This window comes from Asterias amurensis, chromosome 3 (assembly GCF_032118995.1).
Source record: "Asterias amurensis chromosome 3, ASM3211899v1".
Classification (NCBI taxonomy): Eukaryota; Metazoa; Echinodermata; class Asteroidea; order Forcipulatida; family Asteriidae; genus Asterias; species Asterias amurensis.
Genome location: NC_092650.1, coordinates 2,740,845 through 2,756,098, shown reverse-complemented (window position 1 = coordinate 2,756,098; position 15,254 = coordinate 2,740,845). Strand labels below are relative to the sequence as shown.

The 15,254-nt window shown below is 38.6% G+C and overlaps 1 protein-coding gene across 1 annotated transcript; it reads left to right on the top strand.

Annotated features, from left to right (window-relative positions):
• The first annotated feature begins 150 nt into the window (after positions 1–150).
• On the top strand, positions 151–14,863 carry LOC139934619 (ribosome quality control complex subunit TCF25-like). The gene is made up of 14 exons (XM_071928910.1): positions 151–566; positions 1,160–1,339; positions 2,137–2,348; positions 2,785–2,901; positions 4,640–4,736; positions 5,183–5,282; positions 5,771–5,957; positions 6,354–6,459; positions 8,070–8,201; positions 8,479–8,567; positions 9,230–9,388; positions 10,595–10,765; positions 12,019–12,100; positions 13,119–14,863. The coding sequence occupies exons 1-14, from the start codon at positions 420–422 to the stop codon at positions 13,326–13,328; spliced, it is 1,989 nt and encodes a 662-aa protein (XP_071785011.1). The 5' UTR covers positions 151–419; the 3' UTR covers positions 13,329–14,863.
• The last annotated feature ends 391 nt before the right edge of the window (positions 14,864–15,254 follow it).

Genomic DNA, 15,254 nt, shown 5'->3' with positions numbered 1-15,254 from the left:
CAGATTCATTGACACTAGCTTGGTACTTGCCATTTGTAACCCGTTTTGCATTGCTAATGTCCGTACAAGGACAGAGCCATGCTAGGGAATGGGGAATGCGTGTGTGGCATAGTTAATAGAGTTCAGTGACCACAGACACTGTTTTACGATGGGTGTACACTTCGTCATGGGTCAGCAATCATAGAGTGGGATAAGCATGTCAAGGCAAGGAGGAAGAAAGTGCTCACAAAAAGTTCAAGAACAAGAAGTAACCAAAACAATGAAATAAAATATGAATGCCGAAGTATCGAACTACCTGAATACTGAATAAACAATAGATGAATAGCACACAATACGGAACCATCCATGCCATCCATACTGTGTGTCTAAGTTCTAACTAAAGTTGGAGTGAAACTGAAAGTTTCATAAGATTTGTCAAGATGTCATCACGAGCTATGAGAAAACTTCATGGAGACAGTATGTTGAATCAACTGCAAGTTCCTTCTTCATCTTCGGAAGATGATGATCGTGATGACGTCAGTGATAATCGGGGTGGATCCAGTGTACCAATCAACCCTTTTGATTTAGTGAGTTAATTCTACATATTGTCCAATATAATGTTATCCTGCCGTCCTCTTGAAATGATATATTTCCTTTGATTAAAATACGTGTGTGAAAAATGGTCATGATGGTGGCAGGATACTAAAAAACATATGTAAACTTTTGACGACAAAAAGAGCATTTTTTATTTTATTTTTTTATAACTTCACCTCGGTCCTTTTGGTTGGTAAGTTGTTTGCAACAGCTTCTAAAGTTCTATTTTCTCGTTTTCATAATTTACTCGCACAAAACAGCGAGTGGTAGTGAAAAGTTATATGGTGCTTCTGCAGCCCATGGAATCGCCGGTACGGGTAGCGGACGTACTGTGTATTTTTTGCATTCACGATAAAGGTTAAAATATAACATTTTAGTTGCTATATGGATTGACCTCTCAGATTGATTGGGGGATTCAAATTTGTGAAGATAAAATATATTATTAATATTTAATACTTTCTGTCAACTTGAAGACAAATTTCAGAAAAAAATTGATTTAGAATGTCACGCATAATTAAAATAACTCTTTTCTTGACTGGCTTTGTCAGACTAAGTTACCAGTAATAATATCTTATCTTTCAAAAAGTTACAAGAGGACGAAAATGAAGTGGAAAGTGATGGAGAGAGAAGAGAAACTTCAATGCAAGGAAACCATGCTACATCGACGCAGAGTGAAACAACCTCAGGAGCAAAGAAGAAGAGGAGGAAAAAGAAGAAAAAGAAACACAGTGAAGCGGAGACCAAAGTCCAAGATGCTCCTGAAGATGTTTGTATTAGGCCGAGTAAAGAAAGAAACATGTTTAGCGTCCGGGTTTCTCAAAAAAGGAAAGAGGGGGGGGCTTTTTATTTTTTATTTCAAGATGGCCGCCTTTCTTTTTAAAATGTCAAATATCCATTGTTTTTTCTACTGTTCAAACACACAATACATAAATGAAACATTTTGGTCAAGACATTCAGACAAGACATTCAGATTGTTTTAGCTGAGATCATTTAAAATAACCTTAAAAAAAAAAATAAAAAAAAAAATGTGCATAAAAAAAAGAGGCGGCCTCTAAAAAGAAAGCGGGCGGGGACGCTAAACATGTTCCTTTTTTTTACTTGGCCTTATTGCTAGAATGTATCCTTATCCACTGAAAGATTTATTCTGGTTGTGAAGCCAGGGACTCTCAGAAAAGCGAACTTAATCACAAATTAGCCAATAAGATAAAAGAAAAGAAGAGAAGGAAGGAAAAAAAAGGAAGGACGGTTCAGTTTTAGTTTCATTTGAATAAACCTAAAGCCTCCATCAACTTTCAAGATAGGCCAGTGTGAAACTGTGCCCGGGTAACTGGGGTTAACAAAGATCATCTAGCCTCCCTCAATCGGGAGTTGAGATACAGTGTGAAAATGGCTTATTATTCGTTTTTTTTATTGGTGGTAAATAAAAACTTTGTATGGTTTTAAGGAGCGTCACAAAAAGTCCTGACATCTCAAATTTGTCAACTACTTTTCACATTCTCTACAAATTTGTGATTATGTCTTTAATTGACTTTTAAAATGATTGAACATTTCATGAAACTACAGGAAGATGAAATTGATGCAAGTATACGACAAGTAAACGCAATGCTTGGAACATTGCCAAATGGACCATCGGTCGAGGGAGTCACATCCACAGCATCCTCATCTGTTACCGTAGATACCAAGGCAGTGTTAGCCATTGAGCACAAGAATCTGAACGCAGAGAATGAGATGAGACGAATCTTTGGGTCCAACGTAGTCAGGCAGAATGACCAGAGGTATTGATGTAGATAGTGGGTGTCCGGGGTTCCAATCCTGCCCAACACTGTTATTTTGATGACCGTGTAGATCCCACCGCTGCCACCATGTAGTATTCAGCAAGAGACTATTGGGGGGGGGGGAGGGGGGGTCTTGAACCAATGCAATGAAGTAATTTACATTCATTTTGGTTTTACCCTTACATTGATGTGTGTTAGGACTGTATACTCAGTACTTTCCCCGAGTTCTGTGAAATTGATATTACTTGGGTGGGATTCGAACCAAAGACCTTTGCAATTCTAGAGCAGTGTCTTACCGTCACTAGACCATCGATATTGCATGGTAGCTAGAGGCCATTCAAATCCTACATTTTAGCAGCGGGTACTGCAACAGTTTAAAAGAGTCCATTTAGGTTTTAACATTTTGTTTTTGTTTTTATTTATAACTCTTTTCCAGGAGAAGAGGAAGGCGTAAAACTTATCAGCGATCAACATGGTTAGTCAATCCCAAAGCAGAATGGCCACACATAGGAAAAACCGGTTTGTCCATGACACAGCTTGAAACTAAAGGCGGGTAAGATGATAATAATAATAATAATAATAATAATAATAATAATAACAATAACACAGCATTTTTAAAGTGCACTGTATCTGTATAACATTCAAAGGCGCTGGTCAAGAACAAGAAGAAAATTTCACTCGATATCTTTATAGGCTAATCTGAAGAGATGGGTTTTGAGAGAATGTTGGAATCGTGAGATGTCATGTGTGTCCTTGAGATGTTGAGGAAGAGAGTTCCAGAGGCGGGGTGAAATGTTACTGAATGCCCTGTCCCCATAGCTGGATAAACGGGTCAGAGGAACATAGAGCATACTGCCCGATGACCTCAGACCCGGCCTGACACTACGGGGCTGAATCAGGCTCTGTTCATAGGTAGGGGCTAGTCCATGGAGAGCCTTGAATGTCAGAAGGATGATCTTGTTTTGAATTCTGAAATGAAGAATTCTAAGATGATTAGTTGTGTTTGAATTTGGCCTTACAAAACAAGTTTTATTTGTCATAATGAATCCCTACTCACTATAAATGAAGTATGTAATATAGTGTACCTTTAGAAGTTTCAGCTTCAGTTTCAGAAGAAAAAAAATTGTAAATCACAGAGCAATGTTTTCAAGAGAGGCGTGTTAACTGTTGTACATGCTGAAATGTCTCATTGGGACGAAAATTATTTTTGTGAAAATGTTTCACTGATTTCTCAAAAACTTACAGCACCTCAGCAAGTAATATTGTAAGGGAAGCTTTCTCCCATCATTATCTTTAAACCGTGTAAGTTTAATGAAAATCTGTGGACGTGTGTGTTTTGTGTCCCACAAAAAGTACCCAAATCCATTAAAGACACTGGACTCCTTTGGTAATTGTCAAAGACAAGTATTTTGACTTGGTGTATCTCAACATATGCACAAAATAGCAAACCTGTGTAAATTTGAACTCAATTGGTCATCGTAGTTGCTAGATAATAATGGAAGAAAAATTACCCTTGTCACACGCAGTTGTTTGCTTTCAGATGCTTGATTTCGGGACCTCAAAATCTAATTCTGAGGTCTTGAAGTCAAATATTTTAGTCGAAAATTACTCCTTTCTCAAAAACTATGGCACTTCAGAGGGAGCCGTTTCTTACAATGTTTTATACTACCAACAGCTCAGCATTGCTCGTTAACAAGTAAGCTTTTATGCTAACAATTATTTTGAGTAATTACCAATAGTGTCCACTGGCAGTGGACACTATTGGTGATCATTCAAAATAATTATTGGCTTAAAACCTTTCTTGGCGACGAGTAATGGGGAGAGGTTGATGGTATAAAACATTGTGAGAAACGGCTCCCTCTGAAGTGCCATAGTTTTTGAGAAAACAAGTAATTTTCCACGAATTTGATTCTGAGACCTCAGATTTAGAACTCGAGGTCTCGAAATCAACCATCTAAACGAACACAACTTCGTGTGACAAGGGTTATTTTTCTTTCATTATTATCTCGCAACTTCGATGACCGATTGAGCTCAAATTTTCACAGGTTTGTTATTTTATGCATATGTTGAGATACACCAACTGTGAAGGCTAGTCTTTGACAATTACCAATAGTGTCCACTGCCTTTAAACGGTGTAAGTTTAATGAAAATCTGTGGACGCGTGTGTTTTGTGTCCTTCCAAAAAGAACCCAAACCCTTTAACAGCGCAATGGGATTGGACCCTGGGTATACCTAGAGATTCAAACCAAATATGAAACATATCTGTTTCTATCATTTTACAATTTCAACAGGAATCATTTCTTCACGCTGGAGCACTCCAAGGATTATCAACAAGTACAGTTTCAATTTCTAGACGCAGTTGAATCTATGAATCCACAGAATCTTACGGTAATACCACCCTACCATGTTGTCTCATTCTTCCTACATGTACCTTACCATAACTCACCTCTGAGCGAGATCCAAAGCTGGTGAACATTTTATGAAAAGTTGAGAATTTTTCAAACTAATCAAAACAGCACTTCAAATAGCAGGAAAAAATACTACTACTAATAATAACAATAATAAAATGTTTGGCCTCGGGAATCCGATCCCTCTTCAGGGGTCGATTTCACAAAGAGTTAAGACTAGTCCTAACTTAGGAGATATTAAACGTATGGGTAGTCTAAAGTTAGGACGAGTAACTCGTCCTAAGTCGAGATAAGTCTAGTCTTAACTTTGTGAAATCCACCCCTGGTCACTCAAAGTCCCTCGGGGGGAATAGACGCACACTTTTTACCTCATTGCCAGTCAATATGAGTATATATAAATTTGGATTCGATGTTGTTTTTATAAAGGCGTTGCTGCAGATGCATCCGTATCACATTGATACTCTTCTTCAACTGAGTGAAGTCTGTAAGATGAGTGAGGACAGACAGATGGCTGCCGAGCTTGTTGGTAAGGACTCAGAACAATATGTTCGGTTGTTTTATTCCTAGATATATACAATTAAACTAACTTGTGACATTTTCATTCCAAAAGGTGTTACCGTCTTTGAGATACATGTAAGGCTGAAAAACCGGAGCGGTTATAATCCGCAATTGGAACTAACAATCTGAGAAACGTTTCATGCAGAACAATTTCTCAGATTTAAATGTTTTAAAAATTCCTCTGTCTAAAACCACATTCGTTTGAAAAGTATCATTTCTCAAAAATGTTATACATTTTAAAGAGCTACAGTGCTTCTTACCAAGTAAGTTTTTACGGTCATACATCTTTTGCGTAGATACCAAAGTTATACCCTCCTTGTAATGGCTGCTAGCTCCAATAATCATTGACTCGCACAGCTCATAGTGAATTTGTGATTACAGTAAATCGCCAGTCAGTTTTCCCGAATCAGAATTTCATTTCAGAGAATGATTTCAACCTCTTCTTTATTTCCCCAGAGAGGGCGCTATACAACATTGAGTGTAGTTTCCATACGCTGTTCAGTTTAACACAAGGGAACTGTCGTCTTGACTATAGGAGGGCGGAGAATCGAGCCGTCTTTCTGGCACTCTTCAGACATCTAGAGTTTGTTGGACAGAGGGGAGCAAATCGCACGGCTTTGGAATTATGCAAATTACTATTAAGGTAAGGTTTGGAATTTTGTTTGTATTCCTACAATATTTGTTCAACATGTGAAAAATTCATGAGCATAAAACAAATTGTAAACAAAATTCATTAAATATTTAATGGCCTGGCGTTTCAACCCTAGCTTTTGAGCAAAACATTTTTGCTCTTTTGTTGGTCAATATATTTTCGTTCATTTGTTGGTTAAATTATTTTTGCTCTTTAACAGAGTCCTACAAAAAGAGGTCGAAACGTAAGGCCATTAGCTATTTTTTTGCAATTATACAATAGGTCTTTTTGGTTTGCAGTTTGCATTTAGCAATTTGCAATTTTCTCATTTTCCTAAACTTAGTGTGTTAATTAAAGGTCAATTTGACCTTTGGCCTAATATCAGTCTGTATAATTGTTTAATTTCAGTCTGGACCCGGACTCTGATCCACTTGGTGTGTTATTGATGATAGACCATTATGCATTGCGTTCTGATCAACATGAGTTTCTGATAAGAATATTTAGTGAATGGGAGGTAGGTAACAATAGCAGTGGATTGATGTCCTGGTTTCCTTAGGTATACCATAAACTTAGAAAAGTCTGACAAGAAATCAGGCATGATGATGATATTCCTCCTCCATTAGTCTGATTTTCGATGTTATTTGCCCTTTGAAACACTGAGAATTGTTGTGATTAAATAGTCTGAAAGGTGTATTAAAGACAGTGGACACTATTGGTAATTATCAAAGACTAGCCTTCACAGTTTGTGTATCTCAACATATGCATAAAATAACAAACCTGTGAAAATTTAAGCTCAATCGATCGCCGAAGTGGCGACATAATAATGAAAGAAAAAATGCCCTTGTCACACGAAGTTGTGTGCTTTCAGATGCTTGATTTCAAGACCGCAAATTCTAAATCTGAGGTCTCAAAATTCAATTCGTAGAAAATTACTTCTTTCTTGAAAACTATGGCACTTCAGAGGGAGCCGTTTCTAATAATGTTTTATACCATCAACCTCTCCCCATTACTCGTCACCAAGTAAGGTTTTATGCTAATAATTATTTTGAGTAATTACCAATAGTGTCCACTGCCTTTAAAGTCGATAATGTAGGTCGGCCCTTGTACTGAATCAAATTTTCCAATCACCAAATATCATGTCTGCAAGAAATACATCTTGTAGTTTATGATTTGATATCTAAATGAAAAATTGCATTCCTGAGGTGATCCCTCTGCTGCCGCTTTCCAGGGCCAAATTTCATAGAGCTGCTAAGCATAACAATTTGCTTAGCATGATATGTTTGCCTTGTTAAAAACAGGATTACCAACCAAATTTTCACGTGATTTTCAGGACAAGCAAACAACAGCTGAATACCAGTTACAGGCAATATGCAACAAATGAAAATTTGGTTGGTAATCCTGTTTTTACCAAGGAAGAAATTTCTTGCTAAGCAAATTTTTGTGCTTAGCAGCTCTATGAAATTGGGCCCTGGTTGTATTATAAACTTGGGTGTGATCCCTGGTTACAAACCGCAGTTTACGGTTGTATTGCTTCTGACTGGCAGCCGAACAAAGATATTGACAAATAGGGAGACCGCTAACATACGAGCAAGTTAACCGAGTTGGTAGAGCGCAGCTTGTTAATCTTGAGGCCATTGGCTTAAATCCTGCTCTAGTAAATTTGTCTTTGCTCAACTCCAAATCATTTTTCAGTAACTTGAGTTTGCCCAGTAAGTTTCCCTTGTAGTTTATTATTACAATGTTGCATTAGTGCAAACAACACATGTCCAATGGAGAGCTTATCTTTGTTTTCTATCTTCTTTGTTTTGTACTTAAAATAGTTAATGGCCTGACGTTTCGACCCTAACAGAGTCTTTCTCAAAGTCTTTCTCTTTAGCCTTCGAGAAAGACTCTGCTAGGGTCGGAATGTCAGGCCATGAACTAGGCCTATGTCTTGCATAGGTTCTTATGGTTCATAGGCCTTTTGTAACCGTTAATACTGGGGTGCGTTTTGGTGGTCGTAACCAATGACAGTTTTGGTCGAACTTGCCATTAGTTAATCACTGGCCAGTGACCGAAACAGTTATTGGTTACGACCGCCAAAACACACTCTTTTTTTTTTACTTTGACTGTTCTGTCCGACAGGCCCACAAGAATCTCTCTCAGCTTCCTAACTTTGCCTTCAGTGTCGCTCTGGCTCATTACCATTCAAATCAAGATGATAATACGACCAAAGCTGACGCTGCAGTACAAACGGCTCTTCTCATGTATCCATCGGTAAGAATCCATATTCATTAAAGGCACTGGATACCTTTGGTCATTACTTGAAATAATTGTTAGCATAAAAACTTACTCGTTCAAGAGCAATGTATAGCTATTGATAGTATAAAAACATTGTGAGAACGGCTCACTCTTAAGTAACATAGTTTTTGAGAAAGAGGTAATTTCTCTCTCAATAAATAAGAAATATTTCTGAAGCTTTCATATCTTGAATATTTGTCTAATCTTTAGCGGAATATTTCTTTACACTGTTTATGATTTTTGTTCCTACTAGGCCTTGATGTTACTCCTGGAGAAATGTGGCGTCCAGCCAGACGCTGCAGTCAAGAAACATCTATTCTTCTCAGTATCAAGTCATTGCAAGTAAGAAACAAATGACAGCATCCCAAACCTACTTACATAAAAACTTACTTGGTAACTAGCAATGGAGAGCTGTTGGTAGTATAAAACATTGTGAGAAACAGCTCCCTCTTAAGTAACGAGAAAGAAGTAACTTTCCACAAATTTTATTTTGAGACCTCAGAATTAGATGTTGAGGTTCCAAAATCAATCATCTGAAAGCACACAACTTTTTGTGACAAGGGTGTTTTTTTCTTCCATTATTATCTCACAACTTCGACGACCAATTGAGTTTTCACAGTTTTTTTTGTTTATGCATATGTTGAGATACACCAAGTGAGAAGACTGGTCTTTGACAATGGACCCTTCCCATGAAATATGCTAATCACATTCACGCATGCGTACAGACCCTGTTGGTTGGCAAACGCCATAGAGTTGTGCACTAAGCAGACGCGCAATCGCGTCTGCGTCACACACCCATTGGCCGTGTACAAAACAGCGCGATGTTCCCTCATTTCGCCAACCAAAACGTTAGTGCACACGCGCTATGTGCAATTTACATATTTCATGGGAAGGGTCTATTACTCATATTGTCCAGTGTCTTTAATACTAATATTTTCACAAATCACCCAATGTTTACCATTTTGTGATATATTTATTACCTATGCCATGTATTTGTTTTCCAGTCAGCCGAAAGCTTTAACTCAGCTGATATCTCTATATGTTGCACGTAACCATGCCATGTGGAAGGTACCTGAGGTTATGAAGTGGTTAGAGACTAACGTTAGCGCTGTATTACAACGGGTGGACAACAAGGAACCGCTGATTAAAGAATACCAGGCAAAGTGAGTTTATTGTTTATTTATTGTCCCAGAAAACGCAGATGAACTGCCAGTTACAAGAAAGGGAAAAACATGGCCGAGCAGTTTAAAGGCATCAAACTCAAGTTCCGGTGGTTAAGTCATCGGGATGTAGGTTGGAATTCTGGTCTGTACTAGGCCTGGGCGAATTATTCGAATATCCGGTTAATGGCGAATAGGTTTTCCTATCCGTAACCGCGAATGCCTTTTTTTTCTTAACCGGATATCCGCATAGGGCGCGAATACCTATTTACAAACCGGATATTTCTGTAATTACAACCGAGTAACCGGATATTCTTTAATATCCGAATATTCGCGGACGTCGGGCGACAACTGACATGAATGTTTTCTCTGAATCCTTATGAAACTTCTATTAAAACAGCATAAAACAGCATATATTAAGTATTTAACTATGCTCACCTCCGTGAAGATTTAAAACAATGACATTTCTGACGTAATTTGTTCAAAGATTACAAAAGTTTTCCTTCACGTAGAGTCAATCACGATCAAAAGAAAAAGCAAATCGCCATCTTTAAATAAGATCCGGTCATTTTTATGAATGAACCGAGTGACACTGTCTAAAACTTATATCAATCCGCCCATATGATCTCATTCACAAACGAACAGCGCCCTCTAGCGGCAAAAAAAAATATTTTTTTATTTTTTATTTTTTATTTTTTATTAAATACCGCCCTCTAGCGGCGAAAAAAATTATTCGAATATCCGGTTAATTTCGGATAGTTGGCCAGCGGTATCCGAATAACAAAATTTCACTATTCGCCCAGCACTAGTCTGTACACTTGTATGCTTTACTATGATTGCTTCTCTTCACTCGTAACAAATAATTCCCATTAGTTGACCTGGGGTCGATTTCACAAAGAGGACTAGTCCTAGGAGATACACAAATTGCATGGATAGTCCTAAGTTAGGACGAGTAACTGGTCCTAACTCGAGATAAGACTAGTCCTAACTTTTTGTGAAATCCACCGCTGTGCTCAACTCCTGTGAAACATTCGAAGACCGTGTGTGAAAACAGCCATGCGACGTCAAAACTTGCTTCACATTCGCATTTGCAGGAATTATCAACCGGGCTTTAGACTTGTTTCTCAGCAAACATATAAATATTTCAAGCGTTTGGCGTCACTTTGTCTTGTGGTTATGAAGAAAATTTCAACATTTGTTTTATTTCAGGAGACAGATGAGATATCAAGGAACACCGAGGAATGTTTATCGTCATATTCTTCTAAGTGACATCAAAGATGCGACTCTATCCTTACCTCCAGAGCTGGCTAATACACCCGTCTTGTCTTATGATCCACTCCCTCCAAAAGACTCTATAGTCTCCTATCATAGACCACCAAGGTATAGTTTTATGTATTAGCTCTGTGGTGTTTAGAAAGGTCCTTTAATTTCAGGGTTGTCATCATGCTCAAGCTAGCACATCAAGCTGAAATGCCCGAAATGCAGGCGGATACCCCCCCGCCCGATAAGCTTACCTCCAGAGCTGACTTATACACCTGTGTTGTCGTATACCACTTTACTGCATACATTCAAGACACTCCTGAAAGCTCACCTGTTTCAGGAGGTGTATCATCAATAACGTTTCTCCTGTTTGTGCCCATACATCAGCACCTTAGAGCAAACTTTTGATTTTGGCGCTTTATAAATTTCTTTTGATTGATTGATTGATTGATTGATTGATTATGATCCCCTCCCTCCAAAGTACACTATAGTCTCCTATCATAGTGTAGACTAGCACTATCGATGCACGCAAATTGCAAGCGGATACCCACCCGCCTGATAAGCTTACCTCCTGAGCTGGCTAATACACCTGTCTTGTTTTATGACCCCCTCCCTCCAAGGGACTCGTTAGTCTCCTATCATAGACCACCGAGGTATGGTGTTGTATATAAGCTCTATGGTGTATAAAAATGGTCCTTTAAAGTTGATTTGAAACATATACATGTACTTCGCTTTGGTTGGCATATATATTCTCATGAACTTCCTAAAGAAAAATGGAAGTGCAAAAATAATTGGCCTGAGGTTTGGACCCTTGCTGAATTTTCTCGAAGGCTTAATGAAACGCAACAAACATGAACACGTGTCACATAAGCAGGCAAGAGGAGTAACATGAATAGAGAATTGCAGAGAAGCAATGAATAGGGAGACGGGGGTTGAGGGAAGGGACTGGTTTGTCCACTAGAAGTTGGAAACACAAAGGACAAGATAGGAAGATGGAGAAAAAGTAATTCATTAGTAAATAAGGCAGACTAAAATGGAGGATATTCAGTCTCCTGACGATGACTAGAGCAAGCTAGTCGAAAAACGTTGGGACCAATTTAAGAACTGACCCCGCGGGAGTACAGTTAGTCACGATCCTAAAAGCTAAAGTAGTAGTCCCAGCCTATTTTCTATACCAACCGCCCAGGTAATAAATAAAAAAGCAGGACAGTTCTTTTCAGAACTGAGAAGTCTCCCGAACCCCCGAACATCTACTTCGCGATAGTGAATACATATTGATACCTCGCCATGCAATGCAGCAAATCCTATGTAGATGATATTCTGGAAAAAAATTCTAATAATTAAATCAACTTCCTATGATTGATTTGATGCAGGCAGCAGGCCTCAGGTATCCCAACCAATCATGGTCTCTTCTCAGAATTCTTCCGTTCCATGATGCCTTCATATTTACCACCAGTAAGTGACTGTCATTCATAGAGTTATATATAAGATCTAGAGGGCGAACAAGCCTAGATACGCGGCCTGGTGTGCGGCCATTTTCCAAGTTGACAAAACAGCATTGCATAGCATGTGTTTATCAACACCACGGCGTTGATTTCACTTTCATCTTACAAAATGGCGCGCGTGTCTCCTTGCAGTCCCGTTACGTTTGTTCCAGCAGTATCACCAGTGCGCCCTCTAGTTCTTATTAACTCTATGTTTTCATTTTAGTCCAGTATCACCCCAGGTGTCCTTCTTGATTGGCAAATGATATTAACAATTTTATTTGTGTACTATATGAGTCCATTGCAGTTATTTTATGTCTCTTATATCACGATTTCCTGTAACAAATTTCCTATTGCCTTTATTAATTTTGTTCAAAGAATCACAGTAGTTCGTTGAGGATAAAGAAACAGAAAGAACTAGCCAAAAAGTTGTCATCATTATAAGGACTCTTTCTATAAAGAATCTTTTGGAAAATGAGTTGATCACAACACTGAATTTGACCTTGCAGTCCCACTTCAAAGGCCATGGACACATTTGGTAATTGTCAAAGACCAGTGTTTTCACTTGGTGTATCCCGGCATTTGCATAAAATAACAAACCTGTGAACATTTGAGCTCAATCGGTCATTGAAGTTGCAAGAGAATAGTGAAAGAAAAAACACCCTAGCTACACAAATTTGTACGCTTTCAGATGCCTAAGAAAGGCTTGAAGTCTTTCTCCGATTTAAATAGTTTGAAAAATTACCTCTTTCTCAAAAACCATGTTACTTCAGATTGAGCCGTTTCTCAACATGTTCATACTATCAACAGCTCTCCATTGCTTGTTACCAAGTAAGTTTTTATACTAACGAATACTTTTTAGTAATTACCAACATTGTCCAGTGCCATCAAGCACATTAATTGGTGACGTACAAACTATATGTACATCAGATTGACTGCTTCTTCTATCTCCTGTTTTGATAATGTATTGTATTGTGTTTGTTTTCTAGCCACCAGGTTCAGCAATACCAGATCTTGCTGCCGTAGTTGATGGAGATAACCCCGAGGGAGCAGCCGGGGGTTACTTGGCTCCTAACACAGATCTACGTCAGAGTCTAGGAACATTGATGGATGCTATGAGAGACTTACTCCACAGTCTAAGACCACCGGACGGGCAACAAGAAGATGAAAATGTACAAGAAATGGAGGAGTTTGATTAGATGTGATTAGTAAGGTGCAAGCATGTATGCTTTGTTTTTTAAAAGAGAAAGGGTTCACCCCGGTTAGTCTGGCAGTGCGTTAATCTTCAATCACGAAAGCTGGACTCGAAAGGAAGAAGAAGAAGATGACGGAGTACCCTACTTCTACAAGGCTCAGACTCTCAAGCCTTAAATAGTTTCTAGAAATAGGACTCCAGAACAGGGGCCGATTTCACGAAACTTTACGCAACGTTTATGGCGTAAGTTGCGCCATAAACGTTGCGCAAGTGGACTTACGCAGTTGCGTAAAGTTTCGTGAAATCGGCTGCTGGACTGCTGATGACTCTTTTACACTAGGAGTGCAGGCCTGTATGCTATGTTTTTGAAAGGGCAAGGGCACCAAAGCAATTTCTTCTTGGTGAAGGGCACTCTGCGAAGAAGTTGTAAATTTCTGGTGCATTTCAAGGGCACCAAGGCATTGACCAGGGGGCATGGAGGCAATGGCCTTTGTTGCCTCTGTGAAGTATCGGGCCTCAGGGTGGTGTAATGTCAAAATTTTATCTGAATTCAGACTTTTTAAAGCCATTGGACACTTTCGGTAAACAGTATTTTCCAAAGGCCCACACTTCGTGTATCACAACTTATATATAAAACAACAAACCTGTGAAAATTTAGGCTCAATCAGTCATCGTAGTCGGGAGGAAATAACGGGAAAACCCACCCTTGTTTCACCGCACGTTTTGCCGTGTCATGACATGTGTTTAAAATAAATCCGTAATTCTCGATATCAAGAAAAGTAAAGCGTTTCATGGAATAATATTTCAAGAGAAGTCTTTCACCATTACCTTCTGTAAACCCTGCAACATATTTGTAAATCTGTGAACTTTTAGTTTTTGTTTCTGTACCGAAAGTGTCCAATGGCTTTAAGTCGGCCTGGTGAAGAAAATCAGCTGTTACTTTTTCCTCATATAAAGACACTGCGGACACTGGTCCTTTAAAGCTCCCCCTCCCCCCCCCCCCAGAGGGTTACCAAAAGGTGGACATTCAGCCATTTTAACAAATTTTAATCGTATTTTCAGAAAGTTTTTTTTTTTGTCAGAAATAACTCTCACTCCTGGTTTATCCAAGATCTGGAAGGTACTCACTCCCAGAACATCAGAGGGGTGGGAGTGTCATCTACTCCCCCTTTTGCCCTACTCACTCCCTTTGGGGGGGGGGCATCTAAACTCCTTTGGTGCTACTCACTCCTCATATGTTGAATATTTATTTCTCTGTCTGAAGGGCGTCAAGTTTTATAACCTGGAGGAAATCCTACATTGATTTTGACTACACTGCTAAGTGTGTATGGAACTAATATTGTCTGTAGTATGCAACTTAGTTTTGAACGAGACCATAGCATTAAATTTTGTTGCCACCTCATTTAAAAAAAAAGATGGATTTAAATACACTTGAAAACTAAAAGGTTACCTAAAACTGCAATACAAAATGTATATCTTCACAAATTTTAAAAACATTAAAAAGAGAAACCAGGCTAAGCAAAAAATAAATAAATAAAAGCAACTTGAAAAATGCATATATTATGCACCAACCACCGCTCGCTGAATGAGTCTACATTATTGGTCATATAGGAGTCGTTCAGACACAGTACTAAAGTCGGTTTAACTCATGGTTCAACCCGATCAAGTTCAAATCTGTGTGTCTGAACGGTACTAAAGTTAGACAGAATCGAGTTCAACCCACAAAAGATCACATAAATTTTTTTTTTTTAAACATGCAGTTTAACTCACAACAGACGACCCATTGACCTCCGTAATCATTACGTAAACACACGGTGACCAATGAACAGGACAATAAACAGGATGTTAGAGTAACGGGTAGCGTTTGCTTTGACCTCTTAAAACCAAAGATAAACCGTATTGGGTTTAACTCAGTGCTGTCTGGACGCAA

Bases quoted from the DNA above. Each gene is read 5' to 3' on its own strand.
- LOC139934619 (XM_071928910.1), top strand. From the start codon at position 420: ATGTCATCACGAGCTATGAGAAAACTTCATGGAGACAGTATGTTGAAT. The intron at 5,958-6,353 runs GTAAGGTTTGGA...GTTTAATTTCAG, and splicing joins TTATGCAAATTACTATTAAG to TCTGGACCCGGACTCTGATC. The intron at 12,101-13,118 runs GTAAGTGACTGT...TTTGTTTTCTAG, and splicing joins TGCCTTCATATTTACCACCA to CCACCAGGTTCAGCAATACC.